The following is a 13,250-nucleotide window of genomic DNA, read 5'->3' on the forward strand; positions in this document are numbered from 1 at the left end:
ATATAAAAAGCAGCTGAATGAAAAACTCAGCCAAGTTATTCTAGATAAAAATTATTTAATTAATTTTAAATGCATAAATTTAAGTAATATATGATTTAAAAGATTTTATATGTATTAATTGTAAACTAAATTTAAAAAAAAATGTTTTTATTGATAACTGTTTTATTTTAAAAAAAATTTAAATGTGTTCTAGTTTTTTTTTTTGTGCACACATTAACAAGTCGTCTCCTATGTAGGCAATGTTGCTGTTCTCCCTTATATGTAAGACTATTATATGTATGTTAGTTAAGTTTTCACATGATAAAGGGATTGAATGAAAAGAATTAATTGAAAAATTCAGTGAAATATACAACGTAAATAGGGACCAGTTGTAAAAAAAAAATAATATTAATAATATCATGGCAATGAACATCTGTTTTTTCTTTAATATAAGAATATGATAAATGAAGTAATCAAAGAACTCAAATGAATTTCATACTTTGTGATGTTTATTTCTAAATATTAATTCAAAATACATTGAAGCTTGAAACAAATAACAGTACACCTTACAATTATAATTATTAATATAAAAGTCAATATACACAGCCGACCAATAAGTTACGAGTACACAAACAGAATAAAGATAAATGTAAAAAAAAACACCTCCTTAACTTATTAAAGAAAAAAATATATAAATAGATATTAATGATTAATAATCATCATCATCATAACCGTAATCATTGTCACCGTCTTCATCATATACGCCAACACGATGCTTATTTAACATTTGTGATAATGACATTTGTCCTTCAGTCTCAATATCAACATCTTCATCAATGTCTTCATATTCTTCCAATTCAGCAGCGGCTTCAGTCTCTTCTTCAACCCTTGTTGTCTCAACTAAAATAAAAAAAAACACTTATACCTCAACTGAAAAAAGTCTGACAAAACGACTGATTAAAATTTTTTTTTAAATCAAAAATGACTAAAAAAAGACAGTGGAAGAATCATAAAACATAAACTAATCTAACATGCAATTATACATATCTTTTACAAGTATCAAAGGAAAAAATTTATCCATTATAGAATGCACTGTCTATTAGTTGCCACACTCACTCAAGTTTAACAACTGCTACAAGGACAATGAGGAGTAAAATGGTTTCCTGGTGCCTTCTTCACTGAGCTAGATATATTAAGTACTTTAATACGCTACGCCCTTTAAAAAATAGGTTAAAATCAGCTCTACAGATTAATACTATGTACTCAAGTACACAATACTTGCTGTAAGTTAAAATCATTACTCTAAGAGAGAAACTAACTGTAATGGTACCTCTTAATTTTTAGATGATTTACATTGAACAAAAAATTTGGTCTAGTATAAAATAACAAATTAATGTATCCCTTACTGATATGTGTGTATGTCTCTCTCTCTCTCTCTCTCTCTCTGTGTGTGTGTGTGTGTGTATTGTCACTGAATAGCTTAGACAGCACATGGTACCTTAGAACATTATGGTTGCCCTGAAAAGGGCTGTTTGTGTGTTTTGCAAGGTAGGACTTAGAAGGACTGTTGGGTTCGGTAACTGGTCTTCGGCAGTGTCGGCTCGACTGTATTTGGGGGGGTTGCAGTCCGTCTGTAGGAATCCGATTGAGCTTCCCCTCAGTGGTAGTTGGATTCCCACAGAATGGCAGTAGTAGTCTCCACAGCTTTGCAGTGTCCTGAGCAATCCCATGGCTCTTGCTGATGGGCCCACTGCCCAGGGCACTTGAAGCCTGACAAGCTGGGGTGAAGGTAGCATCTGCGCCCAGCAGGTTGGCCAGGCCTGCTGCTCCAGCAGGGATGTTGGCATCTGCCAGGAGGTCCCACATTGGCCCAGCCAGGAAACTTCTTTTTTCTTCCATCATTTTCATCTTCTCCAGGCAGACGTCAGTGACAAATAATCTTTCATTCTGCTGGTACCTAAGCATTTATAGGTACCTAAGAAAGGTGGGGCCACAGTGCTTCTTTGGTGAGATGTGTTGTGAGGTCAGCCAGCTTGGTGGAGAGTGTTGGTTGCTTGTGCAGACATTTAGGTATATTGTACTCCTGCTGACATCTGAATAGCTAGCATCACACTCGTTTATATGAAGCTCGGCATGTATGTGGCAACAAAATGTATAAAGATAGTAAAATACAGGTAATTAAAATGAAGGTTTTCAGAAGTACAAAAAGAAAGACAGAACAGATAGAGTAGGAAATGTTGCAATTAGAGAAGACTTAGGATGCAGAGCGCTACATGGATGAAGCAGACTTATAAAGGATTTAGTGGACACTTACAAAGAATACTAAGTGGAAGAGTAACAAAATAAATTTAAAAAATAATATACAATCATCATTTATACACAGAAACATAGTCTCTACTCAGTAACCAACCAGGTTGGTCTAGTGGTAAACTCGTCATTGCAAATCAGCTGATTTCAAAGTTGAGAGTTCTAAGGTTCAAATCCTAGTAAAGGTCCTAGTAAAACTTTTGTATGGATATAAATACTAGATTGCGTATACCGGTGTTCTTTGGTGGTTGGGTTTCAATTAATCACACATCTCAGGAATGATCAACCTGACACGGTACAAGATTAGATACACTTTATTTACATTTACACATATCATCCTCTGAAGTAATACCGTACGGGGTTCTGGAGACTAAAGAGAAAAAAAAAGTCTCTACTCAGTTCAAGAATGCACAAAATAGAATGCATTTCTCTCACATCCCTTATGAAGTTATGACATCTTTACTAAGAATAGTAGCAGCATATAATGTTAAAGGCTACTTGTAAACAAGAAGTTGTTCTTAAAGGAACAACATTGAGTCGGTGGAAGTTGTTCCTCCATCGACTCAATATCACCAACCCTATGACATGTGGTATTTTTTCACATGACATGAAAAAATTCTATAGGAAAAATTTTACACGTCTATCCAAAACCTTAGTTTCTGAGATTGACTGAAGCTAATGGGCAGAAAGGGATAAACCATTTAAATCTTTTAAAATATTTTTTTAATTTTTTATATACAGGCATTCCCAAAATCTGTAGTTCCCAACACAATTTTAGTTTCTGGCCAAATCTTTTATAAAAATATGAATGTTTTGATTTATAAAAGTAATACTTTTATAAATTTGACATCTTAATTAAATTTTTCTTGTGAAACTTAGCTAAGTTTTAAACAAGGCTAATGTCACAGTGAAATCAACAGCATTGATGTCAATAAAAATGTCTACAATAACTCACAAGAGTTATTACCTTTTTTTTTTTTGGGAGAACATTTTTTGTAGCTATACATCACCTCTTGATCCTAATTTCCAATCCTCATGATCACCTGTAGTATTAATGCTTAAGCCTTGTCTATCCACAGTTTCTGTCACATCAGTTATCCAGTCTCAGGATAGTCAACTATATATCCTTCTACCCACACTGTAATAACCTAAATCCTATCCTTTGAACATGCCTGAAGCAATATAATCTTCTCTTACTTACATTTTCCAAGAATAGTGCTTATCAATCCAATTTCCCATCTAATCTAACCACTCACTTAAAAAATTAATGTTATTTTTAACAAAACAATGTAACAAAAAAATAAAGTATCACGTTAGTTTGAAAAAAATTGGTTCAATTAGTTATTAAGAATTAACAATTTTATGTAAAAACAAATTAGTATGTTTGTGTAGATTGTCAAGCATGTTTTCTGCACAGCATTCAATAATCAGATAAAAAGTAAGCATACTAATTGTAATAAGAGTTCCATGAAATTTAAAATTTGTTTATTTATTGTTACAGGCTAATGTCAAATTACAGTTACTTCTTTTTATAAAATTAATTTTATAGCAAGTGAAAAAATGCAATGACTGTGTTTTGAAACAAGAATCTCTTGAGAAGGGGAAAGACACTGCCACTCTGCCATGGCAGCCAGTAGTAGATTTTAAACACAAATAAACAACAGTAATAGCTGGAAAAAATGAAATTACCTAATGTTTCTTTAGTTGGGCTAAGTTTTAATGATGCAGTAGAGGCTGCTTTTGAACTTTTCACAGTTGTAATCGAGTCCGATATTTTTGGTTTAGCTGGTGTTTTCCTGTAAGCAAATAAATAAAACTGCCATTTATTAATTTTCTTTTAACATATTTATAAAATTATACATTTATGTTAAGTACATTCATAGTCTTATAATATTTATAATTTATTGGGAGTGTTTCCAACCACTTTTATATTAGTAAGAAACCAAATTAATTTCACTTGATAAATTTTATATAATTAATTTTTTTTTAATGAAAAAAAATCTATAACTATTTTCCAGTAAATAAAAACAAAAAATAAAATAACAAAATTGAATGGAAATAATCATTTCTCAAATTGTCTGTGTTTAATAAAGAGCAAAATATGAAGGATTATAAATTACTTTCATACTGTAATAAATAAAAAACCACTCTTTTATGAAAATACAGACAAAAATTAAAATAATTCAATTTCCTTTAAATAATAATAAACATTATTAACTGATTCTCAAACAAATTGTTCACCAGGAAGTTCTCTTCCAAACATCAAACCAGTAAAACTAACTATTATAAAAGAATTAAAGAATTTTTAAGCAAAGTTTAAACCCAAAAATAATTTCTTTAAGTTGTATTTAATAAAACCTTTTTGGCAATAAAATACTAATTAAAAAAATAAGGAGGTTAAGAGTTGAAAGATTTTGATCAAATAATCAAAATACTTATTGTTAGCAGAACCATGACAGTCATCATATAAAAATTATTTGATTTAAATGAATAACTTGACATATTATTTAGCATACATGGACATAAATTATTATAGATAGATTAAAATTTCACTAACTTAAACAATTAATTCATATTTTCCATTAATTCAAATTCCTTCCCCTCTAAGTCTCTTTTATTTCTGAAATAACATCAAAAACCTTCCAATAATCATCTAAACTTCCTTTGTGTTAATCTGTAGAAAATTCTTTGCCAACAATTTAAGAACAGCCTCTGTTTAAAATTTAAAAAAAATAATAATTTGATGGAAAAAAAATAATTTGATTGTCTGTTTTAAATAGTTGCCAGGTGTTAATAATCATCATAAATATGAAGAAAATCAACATACCTGACTGATATTCATTCTTATGGCTAAATATTTCAACTTTTTTTTTATAATTTCAGTAGAAATGAGAAAGGTGTAATTATGTAAAACTGTACCATAATGATCTTAGTTAATGCATTCCTCATAATCATTGAGTACGATAAAACCATGTTCAGTGAAATACTATAATTATTTTAAATAAATATTACTGTCGAAGATAAAAAATAATGCGAAACTTAAAATAAATTTGGTAATCATATAAAAATTAAATATGTACATACATTTGCAATGAGTTCGGAGTAGAAGGTTCATCTGGAGTTGAAGATTTTGTAGGTTCAGAAGGTGTACTCTTATCTTCATTATCAACAGATACATTTAAGCTTTTTAGAACATCATAATTTATTTTACTAGAAATTTTCTTTTCTTGAAGCATTTTTTTAATGGCCTCGCCTGACAAAAATATATTATAAAAAATACTATAAAATATTTATATATATTATTATTTTTTTAATAATAAAACTTATACTGTACAACTAATCATATAACTTATAATTATAATAAGGTCTCTATGAAAAAATAATTAATAAATAAATACATTTTATCAGTGTTGGTTTCTAATTTCTGTTTCCTGAGCATGTATTTTAATTAATATATCTCTCATGCAATTCTTATACCACAGCAAACCTACTTTAATATAACTTCATGTACTACTTTTTTAAGTTTGTACAGAGAGGAGATTAAGATTTAAAAGAATCTTAAATAAATAAAGTTCCACCAAATAATTAGAAATTTTTGTTACTATATATGCAAGTTTTTACTCTTAGGGCAAATTAAAATGCAAATTTTTATTAAACTTTAGTACACATTCTTAAGACTAGTCAGAAATAAAAATTCAGAAAAATGAGGGGGTTTTGATAGTTCAATATTGGGAAAAACAGAAAAATCTTTATTCAAGTGTATGCTCACATACACACAAGAAATACACAAAACCTTTATAAAAATGAACTCTATAAAATGGAAAAAAATTCTCAGTTCTAATCATTTTAAAAAGTATTAGTCCTTCTTAATAAACAGGAAACAACATGGAAGCAGTAAGACTTTTTATTTTTCTTTGTAAGAATGTTTACCATTTTAACATGGAAATGAAGGAAAATATTTTACTACAGAATTAAAGCGATCTGAATGAAGGAAATCTTTATGTCTGTGGGAGAGGGTTGCATTATATTATTTGATATAATATACACATTTTTGTGTTAAACGAATACTCTTTGGTAACACTGTTATGCTGTAATTAAATTTAATAAAATTTCATATATATAAAATAATTTCTCTTTAAAGCAGAAATCTTTTTAATATCCCAGTGGTTTCTACTTTTGAAAGAATTTGCTGTTCCAAATATACAATTAATATAAATCAAAAGAGTAAGCTTAACACAAAACCAATTAATAAACTTCTCAAATCCATTATTTCACTATATATTACAAGGTCTTAATGCAAATAATTGTTAGATAAAAAATCTGACAGCTACAAAACAAATATAGTTTTTTGTATGTGCAAAGAGGTTATCAGGTACATATGAAAGATTCTTTACTTTCTTTTGTATGTTCCTGAATGTCTTAAAAAGCATTGTTTAAAAGAGCTATTAGTTGATTTATTAATATAACTGTTTAGAATTAATTTTACTTATAACTCTACTAATAAGTAGAGATAAAATATAGTAAATATGCATAAGTGAAAATTATACTAAGTTTTTAAATCAAAAAATAATTTAACAAAATGTTAAAACAAAATAACCTAAATCATAAGATTAATAACAATGGTATTTATACAATTTAATTAATTAATTAATTAATATATATACACACACACAAAACCAATTTTTAATTTAGTTCATTATGATCACTGTCGACTGTACATGTAACAATTGCACCACCAACTACTATAGTATAGAGTAATTTAAAAAGATAATTCAATTTTGTAACACTGTATTTGAAATTAAGAACTAATGACAAATGTAAAGTAAATTACATTATACTTATATTATTTTACGTATCTGTAACCTTTATTGTGAGATAAAGTTTACCTAGATGCCAGATATAGGTGCTAGGTGTGAGATAAAGTTTACCAGTGCACCTAGGTGCACTGGCACCTTTGCGATAGAGCGCAAAACACTTCTTGCTTAAGGGATCTCTCTCATGTTGAGTTGGACATTGAGATTTTATAGACTCATATGTAAACATTGTGTCTATTCACTTTTCCACTGAGATGATATATTGCTTCATCGCTAAACATTAAACACGGAAGAAAAGTGTCATCCTCCATGTCTTCAAGCATTTGATCATAAAATTCAACATGCTTTAGTTTGTCACTTCCGCGATGAGACTGTAAAACTTGTAGGCAGTATGGCTTGAAAAGTAAATAATGCCTCAAAACATGCCACAGACAGTTTGTCGAGGTATTCCAAGTTTTCTGCTTGCTCTATGGGTTGACTTTCTTGGGCTTCATATAAAACTTTCTTCAATTCCTCTTACATTCTCTTCTGTCACACACAGTCGGTCCCTGCTCTTGCCTTTACAGAGACATCCTGTTTGTTTAAATTGGTGAAACCAACAACATATGCTTTTCCTTGTGGGAGGGTCAGGGTTAAACTGGAGATGAAATGCACCCTGCACTCGAGTTGCTGACTGAGATTTGTCGTAGTCAAGAACACAGAAAACTTTGTGTTGCACTGTAGCCAACACAAAGCCATCTTACTTACAACTGATACGTAATGGCAGTGCAAGCACTCTAGTGGTTGTTTACGCAACTACATGTTCTCTTGTAATGTTATTTGAAAATTTCAGACCAACTCTCTCAACTACTATGTGGATCAGTCAGATATAATACATAGTTCAGGAAATATAGAGTTAATAAATTGAGTACATCATTTAGTATTGCCTGAATTTTATAACTGTTAATGAATCTATATATTTGAAATGCTTATTGAATAAATTAGTAATTCCATATTATGCTCGCTATTTTGGTATACTGATAGGTGATTTTTATTAATTATACATATATGCAATTTCTTTATTACATATTAATTATTAGGAATAATCTCTATATATTTTTAAACAAATAAAATACAGACAGAAGAGTGCATAAATATAATACATTATTTTAATAAAAAAATTTCTGCAGCCTTCTACTGCATCCTTAGCTGAACAATTGAAATAATATAAAGAAAGAGCAACAGTGAAAGCTTTTAAAGATTTAAGTAAATTTAAAAATCGAAAACATTCAAAAATCATTTATAGAATTTTAATTAAAATCTAAAACTAACAGGCAGTTCTGGTTATTAAACACTATCATCAGTTTATACTGAGGAATTAGTTTAAAGGGCACCGATACTTAATTAAAGGTTTGAATCCTCATTAGACATGGCAATATTTTTCATTAGTACTTCCATTTGATATTCCCATAACACAGGCTTCATATTTTATGTGATGGATTAATAATAAAAAAATAAAATTAAAGAAAAAATGACATGATATAATAATAATTCTTCTTCTTCTTTGATCGCTTAACAAACGTATGGGTGAGGGTGGACCAGGCCTGGATCCAGTACACTTTGTGGGTGCTGCTGGAAAACAAGCATTATGTACAATATTTTTCCATTCTTTCTGGACGGTAGCTGCTAGTTTTGCATCAGCTACATTTAGTTGCTGGTGTCTTAGGTCGTCCTTAATTTGCTTGACCCATGTTTTCTTTGGTGCAGTTAATTGGAACTTCCACTGTGAAGGTCACTGTCTTCATAGGAGACAGTATGGAAGTCGGTATTCATGGAGTCAACATATGTACCCAAACCACCGCAGTCTGTGCTTTTGTATTTCAAGTTCAATTGTAGGTTGTTCATTATATCTGAGCCTGAGTGTGTGATTTTGCAGACAATCACATAATGATACACCTAGTATTCACCGTAGGCATTGAATTTGGAACACTAATTTGTTTCAGTCTTCTCTCAGCACTGTCATGTTTCTGATCTGCGTAGCAAGACTAGTAATATGAGTGCCTAATGAACAATGATGAAAATTTCTTTTCTTGGATTAATGACCCAAGGTATTTGAAATTGTCAACCTGTCAGTTTGTATTCTGGCCAGGTAAACAGCAGATGATAAGCCATCAGTCGTTAGTACTGACAACTAATGTCTGATAGTCGTTAGTTGACTATCAGTTATTAGTAACAACTGTCGACTATTAGTAACTTAATGACTATAGTCAGGTTTGGATGATTCTCAAAAACTTTTCCAGTTATCGATAGGAGGCTTATGCCACAGCAGTTTTTGCATTCGTGACTGCCACCCTTCTTTAGTTTCGGTATAACAATTGCTTGTTTCCATGCAGTAGGAATTTTCTCTGTAAGCTATATTAGGTGTAGTTGTGACTGCATGCCAATGACAAGGATATCGCCGCCTGATTTAGCGCTTCAGCTGGTCCTCCATCAATCACAGACACTTAGTTGTTTTTGAGTTATTTTACCACTGCTGTCACCTCACATACTGTTGGCATAACATCTCTGGCTTGGTCTTACAGCAGTTCCAAGGTTGGAGGCTTGCTAGTGGGACAGGTGGCGGTTCATGGTTGTATAGGTCTTGGAAAAATTCTTTCAATCTGTGTAGTTGTTCTGTTCCATAGGAGATCGAACAAACTTCCATCAGCTTTCCGTATATTCCCATTAAACATCTTAAATCTTCCACTTAGGTGTTCAAGTGTTGTGTAGAGGGTTCGGTATTCATTATTCATATTTTGTGCAGCTTCTTCCATTTTTGGTGGCCATAACATTCCAATATGCTGCACGCTTGGCCTGCAGCTTCCTTCTGACCTTCCGGTTCAAGCCCTTTCGATACTGTTCATAGTCAACTAGTTTTGCTAGTTTACGCTGATTGACTAAGTTGAGACATTCATCTGATATCCATGCCCGTGTTTGGTGGCGTATCGGTGAGCACATATTCTTGGTTCATCCTTGTATGACTTCAGCTATCTAGGTTGACTCAGCACCCATGTCATCATGTTGATGTAATAATTAATAAAACTAAAAATTAATAAAAATACACAACTCCAATGAAAACTAATCAATTCCCAACTTAGATTCCCATTACAACAATATACATTTCTTGCTTAGGCCTATATATTTCATAACTTTCATATATACTTTTCAATTTATTTTTTTAATACAGGTTTATTATAATTAAACATATTATTCCAAACATAATTTTTTTGATTAACCACCCAATATTCATGAGTTTGGCAAAATTAAAATCCATTTAACCAAAACTGAATCCATACAGTTAAACACTGAGTAGTACCAACCCAATAAATTTACATTTACTTAAATCAAAACTATTAAAATTTATGTATTCTGATCTCAACAACTGGTAAACAGTGTATTTATTTGAAATTATATCTTTTTTTAACATTTTAAAGAAGTTGAGTAAAATATAAACCTGAAGGCAAGTCTGTTCGATTTGGAAGTCGAGAGTTCCAGCATTCAAGTCCTAGAAAAGCTAGTTATTTTTACATGGATTTGAATACTAGATCGTGGATACCGGTGTTCTTTGGTGGTTGGGTTTCAATTAACCACACATCTCAGGAATGGTTGAACTGAGAATGTACAAGACTACACTTCATTTACACTACTCATACATATCATCCTCATTCATTCTCTGAAGTATTGTCTGAATGGTACTTACCAGAGGCTAAACAGGAAAAGAAGTCGGTTCGAATCAGACTTCATCTCCTTTTTTTTTTTTATTTTAAATATATTGATTTATTAATAATTATTAACCTCTCATTGTAAAAAAAATTACAATTAATAAAAATTCAATAACAAAAAAAAATGAAAAGATATCAAAAGTTTTTAATAAAATAACATTTTATGTACTTTACACTTTAAAAAAATGTGTAAATGTAATTTAATAGGCGTACAAGGAAGTCATGTGTTGTCCACATCAGATTTTTAAGTAATGTTTTTAGTTTTCAAATAATGTTTGGAGTACCTTGAAAATATATTTATTATTATTATTGCTTAAATCTGTTTAAATTTACATATCCATTTTATTCCTTACAAAATATATATAACTATTAAGTACAAATTTGTCTAAGCACCTGCTGTATTTGACGGTCCAATATTTTTATTCTTCTTTGTACTATACTTTCTTCTTTTCTTTTCAGGTTTACCTTCTTCTCTGGCTTTGGCTAATTTTTCTTCCTTTTCTAAGAAAACAAAGTACATGTACAATTAATTTTTCCTACATGAAAATAAGTCTTATCTGCATTTCAATTGTAATTTATTTCTACACTAACATGCAAAGTGACTTATTTTTTAAGTGTAATATTATACAAACTACAATTCTATATGGATTGATATTAAAGATGTAAAAACTCTTGTGCAGTTCTGCACAAAAAGACTGAATTTTTGTTTCAGATGCCCTCACTATTTTGCAGTCAGTAAAACGCACTGATTTTCACAGTACAACACACTATATATGTTCAATTAACGAGTAGAACTTAACACAAGCATCAAGTTTCAACTCATTCATGACTGTGATTCACTGCATAAATACACCACTGCACAGTCAACATAACTTCAAATTGTGGTACATTGCTATTGTCAACCTTAAATTGAGCATAACTCAAGAAAACCTTAACCAATTTTCATCAAATTTTCACATGCACAACTTCAGGTATACTACTACAGTATATCTAAATTTCAATGAAATTGATCATCAATTAGTTTTGGGGATTTTAGAGCTATAAATTTTATATAAAGGCCTATAAAAATATACATATAGGTCTTCGTAAAATTTGTAATTTAAAAATTTATACATACAAGGAAATTACATTTTAAGTAAATGGTATTTTCATTTTCTTCATACCTCAAAATGTAAAGAAAATTCTATTTCACCCTCCAATCCCAGTAACTTTTTGACGCAAAATCGGGAAAAAAGGAATCTTTTTAATGATAAACCTAACAAAGTTTAAACTTAACAGATGCTCTTTATTAATATAAATCATTTTAAGTGTCAAAAGTTCACTTACAGCTATAATTGGTGACACAAGCTTCACTATTTTGCACTATGGTTTAGGTTGAAATTATTAGTGGAAGTTTTTTTATGACATCAAGTTGGTTAAGACATTTAAAACACTTTAAATTAAACTACTGTAAATAAACTGCAAATTAAAAAAATACTTTGGCCCAATTTTTTAAATAAAGGTCTAACTTGATATAAAATTGCCATATTATTAAAAACCTTGAATTAGAAAACAATTTTTGATATATAACTAGCAAATAAATTAGCTACTTTTTAAATACAAAGTGTGAATAATTTTCTTTATAATTCATAACCACAATTTTCATAATATACAAAAATTCATGTGCTACAGCAAGATATTTTTCCTGTGTATTTCGGTTAACATTTTTGGCACCTATCTGGCACACAATGATTTATAACCCAATTTTTCAATCAAAACTTCTAAATCAAAGATCGTGAAACATCATAGAAAATTGTGACATGGTGAAGTGCCAGTTTTCTCAAACGTTTTTGTCAATTTTTTCAATCAAATTATAACTGATGGCCAGCCACTATGATCATCATGAACCTTTGTTTGCTCTTTTTAAAATGAACAGCCCTTTGTTTGCCCTTTTTAAAATGAACAGCCCCATTGTCTTACCTTAGCATCACTAATAATATTTGGTCGTTAAACGTCACAGATCTGCCTGAGAATTTCAGCTGCAGAATTACTTTTTGCCATCAAATTATTCCTCACATTTCACACTTGATGGGATTATGAATTGTAGCACTCATTATAAATGGATGAATATAAACAACAAAATTACTAAACTATTATTACTAAGAGCTGAGTATTGATTGAAATAACTGAGCTACACAAACGACATCTGATTACAACGTGTATATAGGCAACAAATTCAAAATTCAATTTACTTTAAAATCATGACTCATAAAAGTAATTTAATTCTACATTTTATTATTTAACTGTGATTAAAATTTACATACTACATTTCACCCAGTTGCTGAGTTCTAATTTAACTTAGTAAATATTTATTTCAATGAAATGCTATGAATAAATCAAAGTACAACTGATATCAATGATAAAACTTAAC

General features: G+C 30.1%; 1 protein-coding gene across 1 annotated transcript in view; it reads right to left on the reverse strand.

The window, feature by feature from the left end:
• Positions 1-466: 466 nt before the first annotated feature.
• Brf (Brf RNA polymerase III subunit) overlaps positions 467-13,250 on the reverse strand; it is a 195,889-nt gene continuing 183,105 nt past the window's right edge. The window contains exons 11-14 of the mRNA XM_075366757.1: positions 11,234-11,341; positions 5,371-5,539; positions 3,976-4,082; positions 467-879 (exon numbers count right to left, since the gene is read on the reverse strand). Of these exons, the coding sequence (XP_075222872.1) occupies positions 689-879; positions 3,976-4,082; positions 5,371-5,539; positions 11,234-11,341 (575 nt within the window). The 3' untranslated portion in view covers positions 467-688. The remainder of the gene's footprint in view (positions 880-3,975; positions 4,083-5,370; positions 5,540-11,233; positions 11,342-13,250) is intronic.

Source organism: Lycorma delicatula, chromosome 5 (assembly GCF_047948215.1).
Source record: "Lycorma delicatula isolate Av1 chromosome 5, ASM4794821v1, whole genome shotgun sequence".
NCBI lineage: Eukaryota > Metazoa > Arthropoda > Insecta > Hemiptera > Fulgoridae > Lycorma > Lycorma delicatula.